Source organism: Podarcis gaigeae (genome assembly GCF_964106915.1).
Source record: "Podarcis gaigeae genome assembly, chromosome: 1".
Taxonomy (NCBI): Eukaryota; Metazoa; Chordata; class Lepidosauria; order Squamata; family Lacertidae; genus Podarcis; species Podarcis gaigeae.
Genome location: NC_139678.1, coordinates 67,894 through 88,597, shown reverse-complemented (window position 1 = coordinate 88,597; position 20,704 = coordinate 67,894). Strand labels below are relative to the sequence as shown.

At 46.6% G+C, this 20,704-nt stretch overlaps 1 protein-coding gene across 1 annotated transcript in view; it reads left to right on the top strand.

Moving 5' to 3' along the window:
- The first annotated feature begins 4,234 nt into the window (after positions 1 to 4,234).
- LOC310841274 (putative cation-transporting ATPase 13A5) overlaps positions 4,235 to 20,704 on the top strand; it is a 77,388-nt gene continuing 60,918 nt past the window's right edge. Inside the window, exons 1-2 of the mRNA XM_083731848.1 lie at positions 4,235 to 4,457; positions 15,447 to 15,620. Coding sequence (XP_083587974.1) covers positions 4,395 to 4,457; positions 15,447 to 15,620 — 237 coding nt within the window. The 5' untranslated portion in view covers positions 4,235 to 4,394. The remainder of the gene's footprint in view (positions 4,458 to 15,446; positions 15,621 to 20,704) is intronic.

Here is a 20,704-nt window from a genome sequence, read left to right as displayed (position 1 = left end):
AAACGGCTTGTTTTCCAAAGGCAGCCAAGAGTTGTTTTCGTCGTGAGCCGGGGCCTGGGAAGCTGCGGAGAGTTAGACGCTTCAAGGCCAGCCACCTGCACAAAGTGCAGATAAGGCCCACAGAGCTGTGTGGGAACGCAGAGACAAGTCCGGTCTCCAAGGCAACGGAGGCAGTTGCATCTACGGAAGCTGCCAAGGTACTGAGCAAGTCTTCCTGCAAGGGGGAGTTGGTTGGCGTGACAACCAGAGAGAACAGCTGCAGAAGCCCCAAGGGAGGGGGCAGCGAGACGTTTGTTGCTATGGCGATGTTGAAGGACAGCTCTAAGAGAGACAATGAAATGAGTTTTGTAATAGACTCTGGAGCTAACCGGAATCTTATACCAGAGACCCCTGCTGTCGAGATGTGGAATTGCAGGGCTGTTCCTGCTGGGAAAACTGTTCAGTTTGCTAATGGGGAAAAGAAACCTGTGTCTAACGTTGCAAATGTTTATCTTTCTGTTTTGCAGGGGCAGTTGGAAGCTTACGTGGTCCCTGGAATGAAATGCTGTATTTTATCTGTTCCTTATTTGTTGCAGAAGGGGTATCGGGTTTGCTTTGAAAACAATGTTTGTACAATCTCCAAAGGAGGGAAGCAACTGGTCAGTGTTGCAAAGGGGCAGAACGATCTCTTTGTTCTTAAAACGCCTCTGAGGGGTGAGGGGAATGCTGAGAGGGCACAAGCTATGCGTGCTACAGTTCCCGCTCATGTTTCATGTGCGTGTGCATGGCACAAGAAGACAGCACATAGTTCTCTTGAAGAAATCCAGATGTTACCGGAGTGCACCAAGGGTTGTAAAATACGGGAATGTGGAAAATCCCTAAATTGTAGGGCTTGCAGAAGGGCAAAGGTAAAAGGGTGCAGTTACCCCAGGGTGGACAGGGTAACCACAAAACCTTTTGAGCTTGTGCACATAGATCTGTTTGGTCCCATGGCAAAGCCAAGTCTGGGAGGAGCCAGGTTTCTGCTGACAATTTCAGATGATTATACGCAGAATTCCTGGGCCCATGTTGTCAAATGCAAGGAAGATGCAGCGCAACTGATTAAAAATTGGGTTGCGGAGGTGGAACTAAGGTTCTCCACCAAGGTGCAGGCAGTCAATAGTGACCGAGGTGCACAGTTTACTGGGTCTGCTCTGCAGACGTTCTTTCACCAGAAAGGGATACATCACAAGGTGACTTCTCCTCAAGAGAGGGGGGTGGCAGAGCTCAAGAGTGAAGCTCTGGTCAAGGCTACACAGGTTTTGCTGTCAGACTCTGGTTTGCCTCCAAGCTTTTGGGGGGAAGCAGTTCGGGCTGTGAACTTCACGATGAATAGGTCCTACAATTCAGTGGTAGGTGACACCCCGTTTTTCATGCTTCACGGAAGGAAACCTCAGATTCATTTCTTCTGTGCGTTTGGGTCACCGGCCTCGGTGCCAGTGCCAAAGGCACTACAAAAGCCAGGTGGACCCAAGTTCCAGAAAATGATTTTCTGTGGATATGAGCCAGCCACTAAGGGATGGAGATTCGCATATCCAGAAGGTGATCAGACCAAGCTTCTGGTCAGTAAACATGCTGAGTTTTATGAGCAGGATGGTTGGTCAAAGAGTCTCAGAATGTCTGTCTGATTCAGAGGGGGAAGATTCCGAGGAAGGAGAGCCAGAGGCTGAACCTGTTGAGGACCAGGTCGCTGACCAGGGTCAAAAACAGGATTGGGCGTCTCCACAGGTTGTTAAAAGAGAGCCCAAAAGTGAGCCTTCGTCTCCTGTTAGCAAAGTACAAAAGGTCCGAAGACGCGTTAAGTCAGAGGGGGAGGATAGTGATGGTGAGGACACACCTGCTGACCACAGTGAGTCAGAGGAAGTACCTGAGTTTGTGCCCAGGCGGTCCAGTCGCGCCACGAAGGGAATTCCACCTGAGAGGTTTCAGGCCACTAATGCGTGGGTTGGTTTCGCACAGTGTGAACCTGGGAGTTGTGAGGAGGTTCCACGGTTGCCTGACAAGAACGTCAGGAAGGTGCGTAAGGCATTGAAAAAGGGACTGATCCCACAGAGGTCTGTAAAGGTAAACACCCAGGTCACCTCAGGACTGGATAGAAGAGGGGGTGTTACCGGTTTCAGAACTCACAGGGTTAAGGAGTTCTGGATGACGTCTCTCCATTCCTGAGGCGTGACTGAGGGAGTGGCCTGATTCCACTGCCAGTTTGTCTCTGTCTTTCGAAGGGGAAGCAGCCATGAACGCTAGCAGCCCAGGGAGAGTCTGAAGAGTTCTGTTTATTGTTTTACTGCTGTAATAAAGACTGACATATAAACACACTAATGACTGGGTGTGTTTCATCTTCTAAACACCGAGGAGCAACAGCCCGCTGTGTTTACTCTGCATTCGTGGCGAACGGTGAATCAGAGCAACGAAGAGGCGCAGCTAGAGGGAAACGTGCCAGGCTCCAGTTTGATTAAGCTACGGCTAATTGGGGTCGTAAACCAATTAACTACGCCACGCCCAATATAAACAACTATTTATATTTATACCCCACCTTATGTGACTGTGCAGTTTGCCTCCAAGGATTTAACAAGCCATTGGAGAAGGGATTGTTCATATGACTCCGTCACACATTATGACATCAAACGTTTGTCTTCAAGATGTCACAAGAGACTATGCTAAATGTGAGGAGAGCTGAATCTCTTTCACATAGGGGACCATTAGCCACGAATATTTGCTCTCTGCAACCGTATGCAGACTGCTAACTAGCAGAATGAAAAATGTACATTGCCAGCTATCCGTATAGAAGCATCTGTGGTTATTTATTTATTAACAATATTGACATAGCCATCCAACTTGATCCTCCAAGGAAGGATACAATGCACAAAAGAAGCAGAACATACAATGCCATAAAAAAGAGAAAGAAACACAACTCTTTTGTGCCCAGGAGTCTAAAGCTGCCTGTTCAAGCAAGAAGTCAAGAAGCAGAAATAATAGAACAGGCAGCAGGATTTGACATAATGGGTAACTTGGCTGTTGACTCGGCGGGAGGGATGGAAATGTCCTCTTTCCAAAGTACATCCAGGGTCTGCCTTGGACTTAAGTTGTCAGCCAGGCCAAAAGCCAGCACTGGCTTCTCTTCTTCCCCCAGAGAAGTGGGGAGAAGAAGAGGATCTGCATACCAGCCCTCGCTGGAATAGGATGATTCCTGCTCCTTGACATGGACAGTGGATAAGTGCATTTTATGTTTGGCAGGAGGATAGTTAACTCAGGATGTGGGAGACAGAATAACTTACCCTTTGATAAAACAAAAAAATTCCTTCCAGTAGCACCTTAAAGACCAACTAAGTCAGTTCTTGGTATGAGCTTTTGTGTGCATGCACACTTCTTCAGATACACTTCTGTGCATATCAGTGTGCATGCACACAGAAGCCAATAACCAATACCAATAACAAACTTAACAACCTCCCCTTTTTTTTTGCAAACTCATGCAAGCAGCAGAACTCTTTGCACCCGGAAACATGGAACTGGAAACATGAAGCTTCCGTCGATCGCACACCATACATTCAGAGCACATTTTCTCCCTTATTTATTCAATTTATATCCCTCCCAGGGGTTGTGCTTATTGTTATATTGGAAAAAATTAATACCGATCTCAGGGCGGTTCACAACATAAAAATACCAGCTAAAAACACAAAATACATAATAAAAACAAGAAAAGAACAAACCAATAACCCTCCACAACACGTTTAAAAGGGTGTCAAATGTCGATAATAAAAAATATTTAAAATATTATATCCCTCCCTCTCAAATGACCCTTTCCCCCCAAGAATCCTGTGAAAGGTAGTTTGTTAAGGGTGTTGGGAGTTGTAGTTCTGGTAAACCACCGTTCCCTGAATTTTCTTTTTTTTTGGGGGGGGGTGCTTCAAATGCACAATACCTACACATCTCTCCACTCTTCTCCTTCCAAGATGTGGCTCTGAGGTTGAGGCAGGGGCTGGCAAAGAGTTGAGTGACAGGAGTCCAGCAAACAGGTGAGCCCTTCTGCATGCCAGGCAACTCCAGGCTGGAATTTCTGTCTGGGGCAGAGGCGGTAGAGGTGAAGGGTCAAAGGGCACCTGGGCACCTGGACAGGGCATCCCTTCTCAGGTGTCTCCTGCAGGGTATTGCATAACACCGGAGGGAGAGAGAAAGCCTGAAAGGCTCCAGAGGTTTGGAACAGGTTTTTTTTCCACTGCAGGTTTGGCTAAAAGAAGGCGTGTGCTCTTAAAGGCAGGCGGCAACACCATGGAGACAGTGACTGCTCTGCCCCGAGTTCAGATCAGCCGGAGCTTCGGTTGCTGCTGCCATCCTTGGGGGAGAGGACGCCCTGGACTGCTTGACAGCCGCCAAGTTTGATGGGGGGAGACCTTCTGAAGGACCACCGCCACCTCCTCAACCAGGGAAAGGAGGATGAGCTGGTAAGAGGCAGGGGAAAATTGAGCTTTCTGGCTCCCCAAATCAGCTGCGTCTTCAGGAACCTCAGGAATTCCTTCCTGCTCTTGGCTCCAGAAGAAGGCTTGCTCCCCCTGGCCAAGGCTGGCTCACTGGGAAAGCACCCCTGAGCGCACAACCGAGGGGCTGGGTCTGGGGCTGGGGGTGGGACAGGAGGACATTGGACGGCTTGCTTTTTTCTCCCTGTGCATTTCAAGGCTTTGGCAGGAATCCACAGGTGGATGTGTCCTCTTTAAAAAGGATGGATTCAGGCCAGGCTGGTGCCTGCTGAGAATGAAAAGGGGGACTGCAGCAAAAGGTTGCAGCATACAGTGCTTCCAGGTGGGCTGAGCAGGAAGCAGGTCCTCAGCTCCAGGGGGTTCTGGATGAAATGCAGAACTGTAAGGTCCATTTTGATCTGGGCCCTGCCTGGGTCACCTTCCTGGGATCTATACCAGGAGGCGTGTGTTGGTTTTCCTAGACCTCTCAGTAGCTTTCAGTACCATTCAGCACAGTGTCCTTCTGGGTATGGAGTGGGGTTTGGGGAGACTCAGCATTGCAGTGGTCCCACTCCTTCCTTGCAGGGAGGGCGCAGAAGGAGGTTCTGCGCGACACCTCCTCTGCCCTGAAGGTCTTGTCTTGGCTTCCTCACTCCGTTCTTTAAGAGCTACCACAGAGACTGTGCTGGGGTGTTGGTGACAGGGCACACGCTGCATGAGACATCCAGCTCAGGTTAGACCAGTGTTTCCCAACCTTGTGCCTCCAGATGTTTTTGGCCTACAACTCCCATCATCCCTGACCACTGGTCTTGCTAGCTAGGGATGATGGGAGTTGTAGGCCAAAAACATCTGGAGGCACAAGGTTGGGAAACACTGGGTTAGACGGACACCTGTCAGGGATGCTTCAGCTGAGATTCCTGCACTGCAGGGGGTTGGACTCGATGATCCCTGGGGGTCCCTTCCGATGCTACAGTTCTGCGATTCTTCCTGCCTCGGCTGTGGTAGACAGGAGACCATCTTGGGCAACTTCTTAACCTCAGTGCTGGACTGGATGAGGGAGAATGAATTTAATCTTGATCCAGAGAAGATGCAGGAGCCTTAGGCAGATTGTCTGGCCGACTCTAATTTTGGACAAATGTTTCTTGGGGGTTTGGGTAAACGCCTTTGATGGGTAGCATTGAATCACAGAATTGTAGAGTTGTGGGTCCTCTAGTCTGACTCCCCGCAACTCAGAAATGCCAGCTAAAGAATCCCAGACAGTGGGCATCCAACATCTGCTTCAAACTCCCCAGTGAAGGAGAGTCCACCTCCTGGTTACCTTACCTGGGAGTAAGGGCCACTGTACACAATGGGGCTTCCCTCGGTGCAGAAACGTGCAAGATTGCATGTTGAGGACACCATCTGCGCCCAAGGCTTTTGCCATGGTTGCTCATGCTGTGGCTGCTTCTTGACTAGACTACTAGTAATGCATGTCATGTGGGGCTGTCCTTGGATGCATTCTGGAAACTTTAGCTGGTCCAGAAGTGCCAGCACTATTTTTGTCTGGTGCCAGGAGCTGGGAGCAGGTGGGTCTCATCCTTCATGGACACCACGGATTGGCACTTTCTGGGCTAAATTCCAGACGCGGCTGCTGATCAAAGCCAGCTGTTACTGCCTGAGCCTGGGATCCTCTAGGGCAGTGTTTCCCAACCTTGGGCCTCCAGCTGTTTTCAGACTACAATTCCCATCATCCCTGACCACTGGTCTTGCTAGCTAGGGATGATGGGAGTTGTAGTCCAAAAACAGCTGGAGGCCCAAGGTTGGGAAACACTGCTCTAGGGAGCTCCAGGTCCACTAGGTGACCACCACCAGGTCCACCACTGTGAGTTGAGGGCACCAGAGAAGGTCTTCCTCAGCCACTTCCAGCCTCTGTGGTGCGGCCTTTTGGGGTGCAGAAGACCAGTGAATGCAGTGCATCTTACGGAATGAGATATAAACACCATAACATCCAAGATGAATCATCAGCATATTATATAGGAGTGAGTCTTGGGGAAAGGAAAAGCAAGGAACAGGATATGCAAATAGCTGATGATGATCCGACATAACTCTTAGAGGAACGGTATGTAACTTAACTTAGAACTGTACCCCCGCAGCCAAAGGCCTTGCCCGCATTTCTGCTTCTTACAGTCTGAATGGAAAAACACGTCTGCCCTCCAGACAGAGATTCAGAGCTGCTCCTGTCATGAGCCAGAGTTTCCTGACCAATGTTTTCTTCAGTTCCACAGCTTCTGGGGTGATCAGCTTCACCATTTTGACAGCTCCCCCCAGTTCCCCAAACTGAGCTCAGTAACACCCCATTGAGATGGGAAATGCTCTGTAAGTTTAACTACAGTAGTGAAATCGTAGAATTGGAAGGGGTCCCAAGGGCCATCTAGTCCAGCCCCCTGCCATGCATGAACCATACCTTTAAAAAGACCCTGGCAGATGCCCACCCAGCCTCTGCCTCAAAACCTCCAAGGGAGGAGACTGAAGCACATTCGGAGGAGTCGCTTCCGCCGTCGGATGGCTCTTACCGCCAGTGCTGAGTCAGAATCTCATTTCTTGCAGCTTGAATCCACTGGTTCAGGTAGATTCTGAACCAGCAGAAAACAAGCTTGCTCCATCTTCCCTGTGAGGGACAGAGAGAAACACATGTTTTCCACCCTCCTGCCCAGTGAAAGGACTGGAGACATCTTTCCCACACATCCTGGAGGTGGGGAAAGGGCTCTGTCCGCACCTTCATTTTTCAGGAGTCATCCGAAGGCCTTGGCTGCTCTCTCACCTGGGAGCACCACCCGGTGCCTTGATGGCCATGCCAGGGCTGTGCCACGCAGGCCGGCTGTTCCTCTGGGACAGCGGCACCACTTCTGGCTTCCTCCACCAGGCTTTCCTGCGCCTTGCCTGCATGCTGCATCGGCGCTTCTGAGATCAGTTGCTTTTTGAAATGGGCTCATTCCCCCCCCTCCAGCTGGAGGAATCTGTCCTGCAGCCCCAGACAGTGGAAGCTAAGTGTGGAGGGAAGAGCTCACCTACAAAACAATCCCCACCACTTGGCTCTTGGGTGGAATCTACACACATATAAAAACACTGTGAAAATGCTTTTTTAAAAAAAGTTTTGAAAAATATATTGAATTTCACATAGCTCACCATCACATAGCTGCACTTTGCAACACACTTAAACGTTTTACAGTGGTATCCTGGTTTTCAAACGTCTCCGTTGACGAACATTTCGGTTTTTGAACGCTATAAACCCGGAAGTAGATGCTTCTGTTTTTGAACGCTCCTTGGAAGTCGAACATGCCGCGCGACTTCCACTGAGCACAAGATCCTGAGGTGGTCAGCTATTGAGTTTTGGGTTTCCAAATGTTTCAGAACTCAAACGGTCTTCTGGAACAGATTACGTTCAAAAACCGAGGTACCACTGTATTTGCAGGCGTATAGCTGAGTCCTTACTTTGATTCATCTGGGAGCCCTTTTTGCCGCCTTTAAATGTGTTACAAAAAATGTTGCAAATACAAGCCAACCCATTGCTCTTAAACAACTAGCAATGCAGTCCAGTTTTCTTTAGGTTCTTACTTGTTGGTTCAGTCCAGAACTATTCTGTTTGGTCCCAGTAAGAGAGCGAGACAGACAGTGGCAAGTCCCTTCCCTAACCTGCTGGCAGCTTCTGAGACAGACCCAGACTCTCAGGGATGAGTTATCCATTAACACTAGACTCCATCTTAACAAAGACTCCGCCTTCTCCCCACTCCCAGCTTTAGCTTCTGCTCCTGTTCTCTGCAAAAATCACTTGCTTTTTCCTGTAGGACTAACTGCAGTCGTTCGTCAACAGGTTTACCATACCCATCGAGTCAATCACCCATCTCCTACCCTCCACCCCACCCCACCCTCCCACTATATATAAGGGTCTGGTGACTTCTGTTTCACTGTATCTGAAGAAGTGTGCATGCACACAAAAGCTTAGAACAAATTTAGTTGGTCCCTAAGGTGCTACTGGACAATTTTTAAAAATTTTAAATTTATTTTGTCTGCAAACAAAGCCATTCTGCAAATGCAAGCCTCCACACAAGGTTTTGTGCACATTAAGAATAGCTTTTGCAGAGAAGCCTTATCCCCTGAAACATGTGTCTTTGCTGGAATAAAATAGCCATTTCATTTTTTAAAGTGGAGAGGGCTGAACCCGGAGGTGCTCCACCGCCAGGGCAGGCTATTGCAAGAGATAAAGATCCTGCCACAGCGGCAGGCGAAAGCTGTCAGCAAAATGCAACCATACCAGCCTAGCTTGCTCCTGGCCTTTAACGGGAGCTTGGTATGCAGGAACCAGGAAGGGGTTTATTTTAGCAGCTCGAGGTAAGCATTTAATCACCTGCTGGTATCTGAAGGCAGAGTAATGTTGTTAAGTTGTGGGCAAACATATCAGACGACACAGCGATTCTTCAAACAGCTCTTGTTTATTCAGAGACCAGAACAGAACTGAACTGAAGAGCTCAGTCAGCCTGCTTATATAGAGCTCCAGAACAACGTAACTGTAGCAACAGATAAAACTATCCAATCACTGAACGTCACTTTCGATCCTTCATTTGCATAACTATCTACTGTATCCCCCTGCTGGCCCAGGGTGAGAACTTCAGTACATAACACCCCTCCCCACCCAGACAAGGCGTTAGTTACAATCGTAATGGTTTCCTTATATATAGCACTACACGTTAGGCACAAAAGCATATCAGTTACATTTCACATACTTAGACCAACAGTGATACATATCCAACAACATAGTCCTTTAAATAAGGTGGGCGCTTGGAAACTCTGCCAGCCCGCCGGGGACTGGTAGCCAAGTCCAGGGGGCCACCCAATTCTTGCTGAGGCTGTGGTGTGACCCTAGGTCCCCTGGATCCGCTGCTGTGGGTGGAACCTCCGCAAGTGGAGTTGGCAGAATGTCAGGCACGGCAGTGGTCTGAGGTAAGTCTGGCAGACCCTCTGAAGTGGCTTCGTTCAGCTCCACGCTGGCAGTTTGTGAGAGAGGTGTAGGTGGAGCCTCGCCATCTATAAGTGTCTGTTCCGGAGCCACGAGCGCAGTTGGGGGCACCACGGTAGTGTCCAAGTCCCCAACCCTGCACCTAAGCTGGTCTATGTGCCGGCGCCACAAGCGTCCATCTTCGAGTGCCACCTTGTATGAGCAAGGTCCAGTGACTCCCACTACTGTGGCTCCCAAGGAATGTTCCCCACAAAGTTCCGGGCAAAGACCTGTTTTCCTGGAACAAATGACTGTGGCACGTTGGCACAGCCTGGGGGTTTGGCCTCGGCAAAGTCTGGGTGCAGCTTGTCGAGCGGGGACCTGAGGTGGCGGCCCATAAGCAGTTCAGCAGGACTCCGCCCTGTGGCCGCATAAAGGGTGATGTGTTGTACAAACAAGTATTCGGCGACCCGCTCGTGCCAGTCTCCCAGGCACGCCCATGCCTCTTTTGCCGAGTGGACCATTCTCTCTGCTTGCCCGTTGCTGGATGGATGAAATGGTGCCGTTAGGGCATGGCGGATGCCCAGTCCCAAAAGATACCGCTCAAAAGTGCCTGACATGAACTGTGGTCTGTTGTCAGAGACAAGGACATCAGGACACCCATTCGTCACAAAGAGGCATCGCAGCAACCGGATGATGGCCTTGGTAGTGGTGGAGGGCATCAGGGCCACCTCCAGCCATTTGGAATAGGCGTCCACCACTACCATAAAGGTCCGGCCGTGAAAGGGGCCGGCTAGATCGATGTGCACCCTCGACCAGGGTGTCTTGGGCGTCTCCCAGGTTTATCCCTTAGTTGCTGGTGGCGCAGGCCTTGATTCTTGGCACGCTTGACAGGCATAAACCCAGGCAGTGATGGCATCGTCCATGTTAGGCCACCAGACGTAACACCGAGCCAACGCCTTCATTTTGACGTTTCCTGGGTGGCCAACGTGCAGAGCCTCCAGGACACGTTTACGGAGTCTTTGGGGAATCACAATGCGGTCTCCCCACAGCAGACAGCCGCGATGAGCCAAGAGTTCATGTTGTCTGGTTGTGAACGGCTGGAACTCCAATGCAAAAGGCCCTTGTGGCCACCCCCTCCACACCCAGTTGAGCACACGGTTGATGGTGCAATCCTGGGCAGATGCGGAGGCCACAGTGGCAGCCGATACAGGTGCTGCCGGAAGATCCTCAATCAGGAGGAGCGATGAAGCAGGAGCTGGGTCTTCCACAAACGTTGGAAGAGGGCAATGGCTGAGGGCGTTGGCATGGCCCATCGATTTCCCCGGGCGTAGTGGTAGGCAGCCAGGAAAACAGTCCATCGCAGCATGCGTGGCGGGAGGACCGGTGGAGTTGGACGATCACCGGCGAGGAGGCCAAGGAGTGGCTTGTGGTCAGTGATGAGGTCAAAAGTCCTGCCGTAGAGATATCAATAGAACCTCTTCACTCCAGCCACAAGTGCCAGTGCCTCCTTGTCAAGCTGGCTGTAATTCCGTTCAGTCAGAGATAGCGTCCTGGACAAGTAGGCGAGCGGTGCTTCTCTTCTGTCTGGAAAACTGTGACTAAGGACAGTGCCGATGCCAAAAGGTGAGGCGTCACAGGCAAGGACCAGCGGCCTGGCTTCACTGTACTGTACTCTGCCGTCTCCCGATGACCCCAGGACCAAGGTGTCTTCATGCTGAGGAGTCAGTGAAGAGGCTCAGCCACCGTGGCTTTGTGGGGCAGGAACATGTTATAAAAGTTCAGCAGTCCCAGGAACGCCTGCAACTCCGTCTTGTTCTTTGGGATGGAGGCCTGCTGGATAGTGCGGATCTTGGATGTGGTCAGGTGAAGGCCGGAGGCATCGATAAGATAGCCCAGGAACTCCACCTGTGGAACGGCAATCTGGCACTTCTCCCTCTTTACCTTGAGCCCGGCCTCCTGGAACCTGGTCAGCCCGGCACGGAGGGGACGAGGAGACACAGGGGGCAGAGGCTGGGCACAGGGGCTGGGACTGGGGAGCCAACAGGCCTGGGAAGCAGGAGGGGGCCTTGGGGGGGCCTTTGGCAGTGGCTGCATGGGCTGGGCAGGAAACAATAAAATAATAATAATAATAATAATAATAATGATAATGTCATTTATATGCTGCCCATCCGACTGGGTTGCTGCGGCCGGGAAGCACATGGCTTCGCGCCTCCAGTTATTTTTAAACCAGTTTTTAAAATTGGATTCATCTACAGCCCTAAACCCAGAGGTCCCAGGGCGGTTCGCAGAATAAAATCAAAATAGAAAACCATAAAATACACCATCAAAATAGAAAACGACCTCCCAGTAACAACCTCTCCCCCCAAAAACCAACACATTTTAAAAGGGCTTTCCCTGATTTCTTTTTCTTCCTTCCCTATTTTTAATGTTTGAAGTTTTCTTCTGTTTAATATGCTGTTGGGAGCTGCCCACATTAGCTGGGGAAACCAGCTGATGGGTGGGTTATAAATATATTATTATTATTATTATTACTACTACTACTACCACCACCACTACTACAGTATTATTACTACAGTATTATTATTATTATTGCAGTATGAATATTATTACAGTATCATCATGTTATGGTTTCTAAGGGGTTGCTCGTGCGCAAGCAGGCAACTATTTCCCTGGCTGGGTGCAAACACCTGGCTGGGTTGCCAAAGTAAATTTTGTCTGTCCGGACGCCACTTGCCCGTGGCTGACTCAGTCGCTGGTAGAATCTATGAGTGGGCGTTTCTTGAACTTCTTCCAGCAAAGAAGCTCTTTGACGCCTAGTCTCTCCTACCCTCTCTGCACGAATGCCTTCTGCGCAAGGAGGGCGTGGGCAACAGAGGACCCCTACTCTCCCCGCTGGTCCCAGGCAAGGAGTAATGGGAGCGCCTCGCCGCTTCCCCCATCTGCCCCCCTTCTCCACTGGTGCTACACTGATTCTCTTCCCCAGAAGATGGGCTGCTTCTCCCGATCCCTGGATGCTCTCTGGAATCCCTCTGGAGCCCGCTCTCTCCCTCCGGCACTGATGGCAGTTCCCTGACACATCATCATCATCATTACTATTCCCCTCTTTTTTTGCAGAAGGGGGATTTTTGGTGCCACTGTAAACGCAAAGATAGCATGAAATATAGAAAGCATAACTGGAAACAAATTCAAAATCAGCCAAACGCCTAGTCAGACACCATGAAGGAATTCATTGCCTATGTGTGGAACCCTCTTCAGATCTGAATAGGGCAGATTATCCTACACTGGTTTTCATATGATTGCAGCTAATTGTTGTGCCAGTTATTGTCCTTAAGTTCGAATTTCCACTCCTGGTGGACTGTTGACTCGTTTTATTTGTCCCTGTTTTGAGTTTGGGTGGCACCAGGAATGCAAACGCAGGCATCTCTGCAACGGTTTCTCTGTTTTAATAGTCTCAAACCCCCCCCCCCATTTTTACACCCCTTTGAGACTTCTGTCAGTGTAAGCGGGAGAGAAATATTAGCAAATAAATAAATGCTGCTTTGGGGACAGTCAGAAGCGGCCAAAGGCATCCCTTCTGCATTTACAAGACATCTGTATTGGGAGGTTTTTAATGACTGATGTTTTAAATTTTTTTTAATCTTTTGTTGGAAGCCCCCCAGAGTGGGGTAGAAATACATGGGCGGGATAGAAACAACAACAACAACAACAATTTATCATTATTATTAGAAATAATATATTATTAGAAATAATATGTTGTTATTATTATTAGAAATAATATGTTGTTATTATTATTAGAAATAATATGTTGTTATTATTATTAGAAATAATGTGTTGTTGTTATTATTAGAAATAATATGTTGTTATTATTATTAGAAATAATATATCATCATCGTCATCATCATCATCACCACAGTGGTACCTTGGTTTGCATATGTTTTGGATTACAAACACATCAAACCCAGAAGTGCATGTCCCGGTTTGCAACCTTTTTTTGAATTACGAACAATTTTTTTTTGGAGGCCCCATTGGCGAAAGTGCGCCTTGAGTCACAACCCGTTTTGGTTTACGGACAGACCTCCGGAACGGATTATGGTTGTAAACCAAGGTACTAGTGTATTATTATCCCAGGGGCAGCAGGAGGAGTTTGGTTCCTCAGGTTCAGGGCGTATTTCCCTTTAACGCTTCCACCCTGAATGACCTGCTGTGTGTGATCTTCTGATGAAGGGAGGCATACAAATGTAATAAATAATAATAATAATGATAGGAATAAGTGCATTTTCTTTGAAATCCTATTGTTTTGATGGATGTAATTTCCAAGGAAGCCTGTTAAGACGGACACCTTATTTTAAATTTTCCCAGTTTGGGATTCATTTACAATTTGCGTGTGAAATTCAGAAGGGAGAAGGAAGGAGGGGGGGGGGGGGAAACCTTTGTAAAGGATTGTAAAGGAGTGTCTTTCTCCACATAAACTGGTTTCAGTAGGAGTGACACACCTCCCCACCAAAAAACCCCAAATACATTCTCTGAAAGAGGACCTTTATTATTATTATTATTTATTAAATTTGTATGTCACCCTCCATCTGTAGATCTCAGGTCAGTCCACAGCATAAAAATACAGGATGAAAAGACAAAATGCAAATAAAAACCAATTTGCCCAACAGCTTCATGTGCTCATTGGCATTCACCGCTAGATCCACATTTAAAATAGTTTCTGCAATTGGAACGGAATAGAGAGAGGCTTTTTCTTGCCATTTCCACAAAAGCAGAGGCCAGGTGACTGGTGTGCCTGCTCTTGAGGTGCCAAGGGTGGATCAGGGCCCTTCCGGCTACTCTCCTTTCTCTGTGGTCGGGGCTTCTCCTCACTCCTGCTTGATTTGCGCCAAAGTGCATGGCTCTGAGCACTTTCCCGCTTGTCCTGTGCTTTCAAGACACATGTCTGAGCGGGTTCCTCCCCCCCCCCAAATAAATTTTTTATGGTGTTTCCAAAACTTCTCAGATTAACTTCAAATTAGATAGCAACTTTGTTTCCCAGACTGACTTCCTGCAGAGTTTTTATTCAAACCCTTATCTATTACGAAAACCGTCTAATACCATTATTTCCTCATCATTTCTTCCGGTGAGCAGTTTTGCCTTTGGCCCACCGCTTTGCCCCAGAAAGCTCACTCTTTAGCAATAAATCGGAAGGGGCTTGACTGGTATTATGTGCAGGGTTGGATTGAGGTTTAATGCGGCCCTCCGCTCCTGAAGCTAATGGGGCCCTTTCTATGTCCAGCTGTCCTTTGTCCACAACAAATGGTCGCTGTTTTTTGTGTTGAATATATGCTAGATGGTAATTGATGGACCTCATAGGTATCTCAAGCCATTTGCGCATGTTTCCATGCAACCAGTCCATGCAGAATGTAGGCACCCTATATATAGAAAGGAGCAAACGAGGGATATTTGAGGGTGCAGGCTAACAGGCGGGGGCCATGACTTACATCAGTGGCGGCCAACTCCCTAGAGACTGCGATCTACTCACAGAGTTAAAAACTGGCCGTGATCTACCCCCTTTTGGGGGTTCAGGTCAAAGTAGTTGAGTTTTTTCAGGGAGGAGGTAAAATGTTGAGCTTTTTTTAGGGGAGCCACAGTTGTTCTGCTTCTTTGGGGGGAGCCAATGATCTACCAGTAATCTACCGCAGACATCCAGTGATCTACTGGTAGATCACGATCTACCTGTTGGACATGCCTGACTTACATCATAGGAGCCTACACAGCACAAAACATGGTTGCCGCATGTAGGTTTTATTTTATTTGTTTTTTATCTTCTATTTTGGAAATGTACATCCATTTTTGGGGGGCCCCAAAGAGAGTGGGGCCCTGAGCTATAGCTTGTTTAGCTTATATGTAAATCTGGCACTGATTATGCAAGAGGAAGAAACACTTCTCTCGGTCCATTTCCTCCATCTGCTGCTCTGATGATGCAGGGACATTGATACTGATATACACCAATCTTTTCCCCCCAGGATATATTTGGCTACAAGACTAAAGGGTGCCGGAGGGCCCTGTGCCTTGCTGGGTATGTCCTGTCCTGCGGAGTCCTCCTCCTCCTCTTCTACTGGAAGCCTGAGTGGGACGTGTGGGCCAACTGCGTGCCCTGCGACTTGGAAGAGGCCGTCATCGTGCTCTTGCGGACAACGGTGGGTGGCCTTTGCATCTCCCAAGCAGCTTCCCCAAGTTCTCATCCCCAGAGGTTACAGCCAGGCAGGGCATTGCGGAGATTCCTGTAGGCTGTCTCCCACATCTCACTGGGCAGTAACCCGGGAATTAGTTAACCTGTGGAACTCACTCCCAAAGGAGGCAGTGGCGACCAACAATTCAGAGGGCTTTAAAAGAGGACGGGATAAACTTAGGGAGGTATTATTTCTTTCTTTGGCGATCCCTCGAAGCCAAGGAAGATTGTCTTCCATGAACACAGTTTTAACCATGAGTCCATAAGTGACTATGGAGGCCAATTCTGGATCCACACGTCCTTCCACAGAGGGGACATTGGTCTCTGGGCATGAGTTGATCCTGGTGAGGGTTTGCCAAGCGTGCCTTCCTCTTAGCACATTTCTCCCTTGCGTTCTGAGTTCAAGTGTCTTCAAAGCCCATGACTCCTTTGGCAAAGGCTGTTCTCCACTTGGAGTGCATGTTGAAGAATCATTGCTTCAACACTGGTGATCTTTGCTTCTTCCAGTATGCTGATATTAGTTCCCCTCTCTTCCCAAGTGATGTGTATAAAATGAGTAATCCGAGAATTTGCTCAGACCACCACATCACAGAGGTGCTAGATGTGTTATCAATAGTGTTATAAGAAAAACCTGCTCCTTTTCCCTTATGGGGTATCCAAGAGTCTGTCAAGAGTCCTTAAGTGGTTTCCCTTTTGGTGGGAGAAAATAACAGAGGCCAAGCAGAGAATATTGAGAAGCAAAGCAGCTAGGAAGCCTGATCTTTATTGAACTGTTGCAACAGGGTCCTCACTCCCCACATGCAGGAGGGAGGAGGAACCCAGAACAAAGGTGTTTCTCCCTTGTGTCCTGAGTTCGAGTGTCTTCAAACCCCATGACACCTTTGGTCAAGGCTGTTCTCCAACTGGAGCGCTCACAGGCCAGTGTTTCCCAACTGTTGGTGTTTATACTACTTTTTTTTGCATTTTAATAATTTTATTAAGTACAAATTAGAAAACATATATATTTACGACAAAAGAAAATACAAAGAAAAAAGAAAATACATATAACAAAGGAAAAAAATTAGAGAATACCTTGCCTTGTTTCATATTTACAGTTATTTATACCTCTATAAAATGCTGTTCACAATAAAGGAGTGAAATGAAAGATAAGATATCAGAAAAAAGAAAAAAAGAAAAAGGAAAAAATAAAGAAGTAAAAGAAAAGAATCATAGGTGAAAAATTTTAAAAGTAGGTAAGTATTCACTATACATAGCCGTTTCCCATCTATATTTCTCCAATAAAGAAAACAATGCCCGACCTGAAGATTTTGGAGCAAATTATTCAGTAGAGGAAACACAGCCCAGAATAACTAAGGAGATAGTACAAGAATACTTGGCTAGTCTAGATGTATTCAAGTCTCCAGGGCCAGATGAACTGCATCCAAGAGTATTAAAAGAACTGGCAGATGTGATCTCAGAACCACTGGCAGTCATCTTTGAGAATTCCTGGAGAACAGGCGAAGTCCCGGCAGACTGGAGGAGGGCAAATGTTGTCCCTATTTTCAAAAAGGGGAAAAGAGAGGACCCAAATAATTACCGCCCAGTCAGTCTGACATCAATACCAGGGAAGATACTGGAGCAGATCATTAAGCAAACAGTCTGTGAGCACCTAGAAAGGAATGCTGTGATCACCAATAGTCAGCATGGATTTCTGAAAAATAAGTCATGTCAGACTAACCTGATCTCGTTTTTTGACAGAATTACAAGCCTGGTAGATGAAGGGAACGCAGTGGATGTAGCCTACTTTGATTTCAGCAAGGCATTTGACAAGGTGCCCCATGATATTCTTGTAAAGAAGCTGGTAAAATGCGGCCTTGACTTTGCTACCACTCAGTGGATTTGTAACTGGCTGACTGACTGAACCCAAAGGGTGCTCATCAATGGTTCCTCTTCATCCTGGAGAAGAGTGACTAGTGGGGTGCCACAGGGTTCTGTCTTGGGCCCGGTCTTATTCAACATCTTTATCAAGGACTTGGATGATGGACTCAAGGGCATCCTGATCAAATTTGCAGATGACACCAACCTGGGAGGGGTGGCTAACACCCCAGAGGACAGGATCACACTTCAAAACGACCTTGATAGATTAGAGAACTGGGCCAAAACAAACAAGATGAATTTTAACAGGGAGAAATGTAAAGTATTGCACTTGGGCAAAAAAAATGAGAGGCACAAATACAAGATGGGTGACACCTGGCTTGAGAGCAGTACATGTGAAAAGGATCTAGGAGTCTTGGTTGACCACAAACTTGACATGAGCCAACAGTGTGATGCGGCAGCTAAAAAGGCCAATGCAATTCTGGGCTGCATCAATAGGAGTATAGCATCTAGATCAAGGGAAGTAATAGTGCCACTGTATTCTGCTCTGGTCAGACCTCACCTGGAGTACTGTGTCCAGTTCTGGGCACCACAGTTCAAGAAGGACACTGACAAACTGGAACGTGTCCAGAGGAGGGCAGCCAAAATGGTCAAAGGCCTGGAAACGATGCCTTATGAGGAACGGCTAAGGGAGCTGGGCATGTTTAGCTTGGAGAAGAGGAGGTTAAGGGGTGATATGATAGCCATGTTCAAATATATAAAAGGATGTCACATAGAGGAGGGAGAAAGGTTGTTTTCTGCTGCTCCAGAGAAGTGGACACGGAGCAATGGATCCAAACGACAAGAAAGAAGATTCCACCTAAACATTAGGAAGAACTTCCTGACAGTAAGAGCTGTTCGACAGTGGAATTTGCTGCCAAGGAGTGTGGTGGAGTCTCCTTCTTTGGAGGTCTTTAAGCAGAGGCTTGACAACCATATGTCAGGAGTGCTCTGATGGTGTTTCCTGCTTGGCAGGGGGTTGGACTCGATGGCCCTTGTGGTCTCTATGATTCTATGATTTATATTCAATTGTATAATTTCATCTTGTCCTTATCAACCTTAAAAAGTGTTGTTTTTTAAAAAGACTTCCACCGTTTGCCTCACACATTTTTTATAATCCGTTCATCAGATCCTCTGTTCTTCATATTTTCCCATTGGATTTCCTTAATGTCTCACTTTGTATTTTTTTATATTACGCACAAGATTATTCTAAACACAACCAGATTTTTGCAGTCGAGGCCTGGTTTTGTAAGTAATCATTTAAGAACTCCCATTGCTTCATAACCATATTTTTGGATTTTCTCCTTATTATATCCGTCAGTTTTGCCAGTTCTAGGTACTCGCAAAGTTTCCCCAACTATTCTCTTTTTGTTGGGATGCTGTCTTCTTTCCAATAGCTAGCAATCAAAATTCCTGCCGCTGTTGTCGTGTATAGAAATAAGTTAGTTTTATCTTTTGGGATATCTTTATCTAAAATTCCTAACAGATATGCCTCTGCCTTTTTTGTGTGTGATGTCCTTATCAATTTTTTTATTTCGTCGTGGATCATGTCCCAAAAGGTTTTATTCTTTGGGCAAGTCCACCACATGTGGTATAATGTACCTTTTGTTCTGTTACATTTCCAACATTTGTCGTTGTTCCTTTTATTTATTTTTGACAATCTGTCAGGGGTTAGGTACCATCTATGGTGAATTTTTCTGAAATTCTCCCTTAATAAATCACACGCAGTAAAATTTATGTTTTTCTCCCAGAAAGTTTTCCATCTTTCCAGATCTATCTCATATCCCAAATCGTGCTCCCATTTTAACATGTTTTTCCCTTTCGTCTCTTGTTCTAAGGTGGTTTTCATTAATAATCTAATAATCTATACATTTTTGCAAGTATTTTTTGATGGCTTTGCAATATTTCCTTTTCTAATTTTGAAGTTTTCTTTTCTTTTTAAAAAAATTTTATTAAGTTGTTAGCATACAAAATTTTTAAATTACTCCTCACAGAGCTTCTTGTAAACCTACAAACGTCATCTGATCATCACAAATACTTTTCAAATACTCCATAAATTTACTCCAGTCTTCGGTGAACCTCTGGTCCTGCCGGTTTCGGATCCTTCCTGTTAGCTTATCCAATTCTGCATAGTCCATTAATTTCATCCTCCATTCTTCCAGCATTGGTAATTCTTCTTGCTTCCATTTTTGGGCTAATAATATTCTTGCTGCTGTTACCGCATATAAAAAAAGCTTACAATCCTTTCTATTTATATAATTTCCAACAAAGCTCAAAAGAAATGCTTCTGGTTTCTTTGTAAATGTATATTTCAACATTTTTTTTCAACTCACTATATATCATCTCCCAGAAACATTTCACCTTTTTGCATTTCCACCACATATGATAAAATGATCCTTCTTTTTCTTTGCATTTCCAACATTTATTACTAACTTTATACATTTTTGCTAACTTAACTGGTGTAATATACCATCTATACATCATTTTCATCACATTTTCTTTTAATTCATTACATGCAGTAAATCTTAAACCTTCTTTCCATAGTTTTACCCAATCACTTAACTGTATATTGTACCCAAAATCTTTTGCCCAATGAATCATAACTAATTTAACCTCCTCATCTTTTAAGTGCCATTCGAACAGTAATTTATACATTTTAGACAGAATTCTAAAATCATTATTGAAACCTCGATTCTTTTTCACAAAAACCTTTTTCTTTAACATCTTGTTTAAACATTTCATTAATCTGATAATAATGTAACCAATCATTAACATATTCTTTCACTTCCTCATATGGTTTCAGTTTCCATTTTCCTCCCTCTCTAATTATTAATTTCTCATATTGTCAGGGGTTATCCACTTCCCACTCATATTGACCTTTTTTACACTCATTGCTTCTAATGGGGATAACCAATGTGGTATTTTTTGTTCCAATAGGTTTTTATAAAGGTAAAAGTTAAAGGTACCCCTGCCCGTACGGGCCAGTCTTGACAGACTCTGGGGTTGTGCGCCCATCTCACTCAAGAGGCCAGGGGCCAGCGCTGTCTGGAGACACTTCCGGGTCACGTGGCCAGCGTGACATCGCTGCTCTGGCGAGCCAGAGCCGCACACGGAAACGCCGTTTACCTTCCCGCTGGTAAGCGGTCCCTATTTATCTAC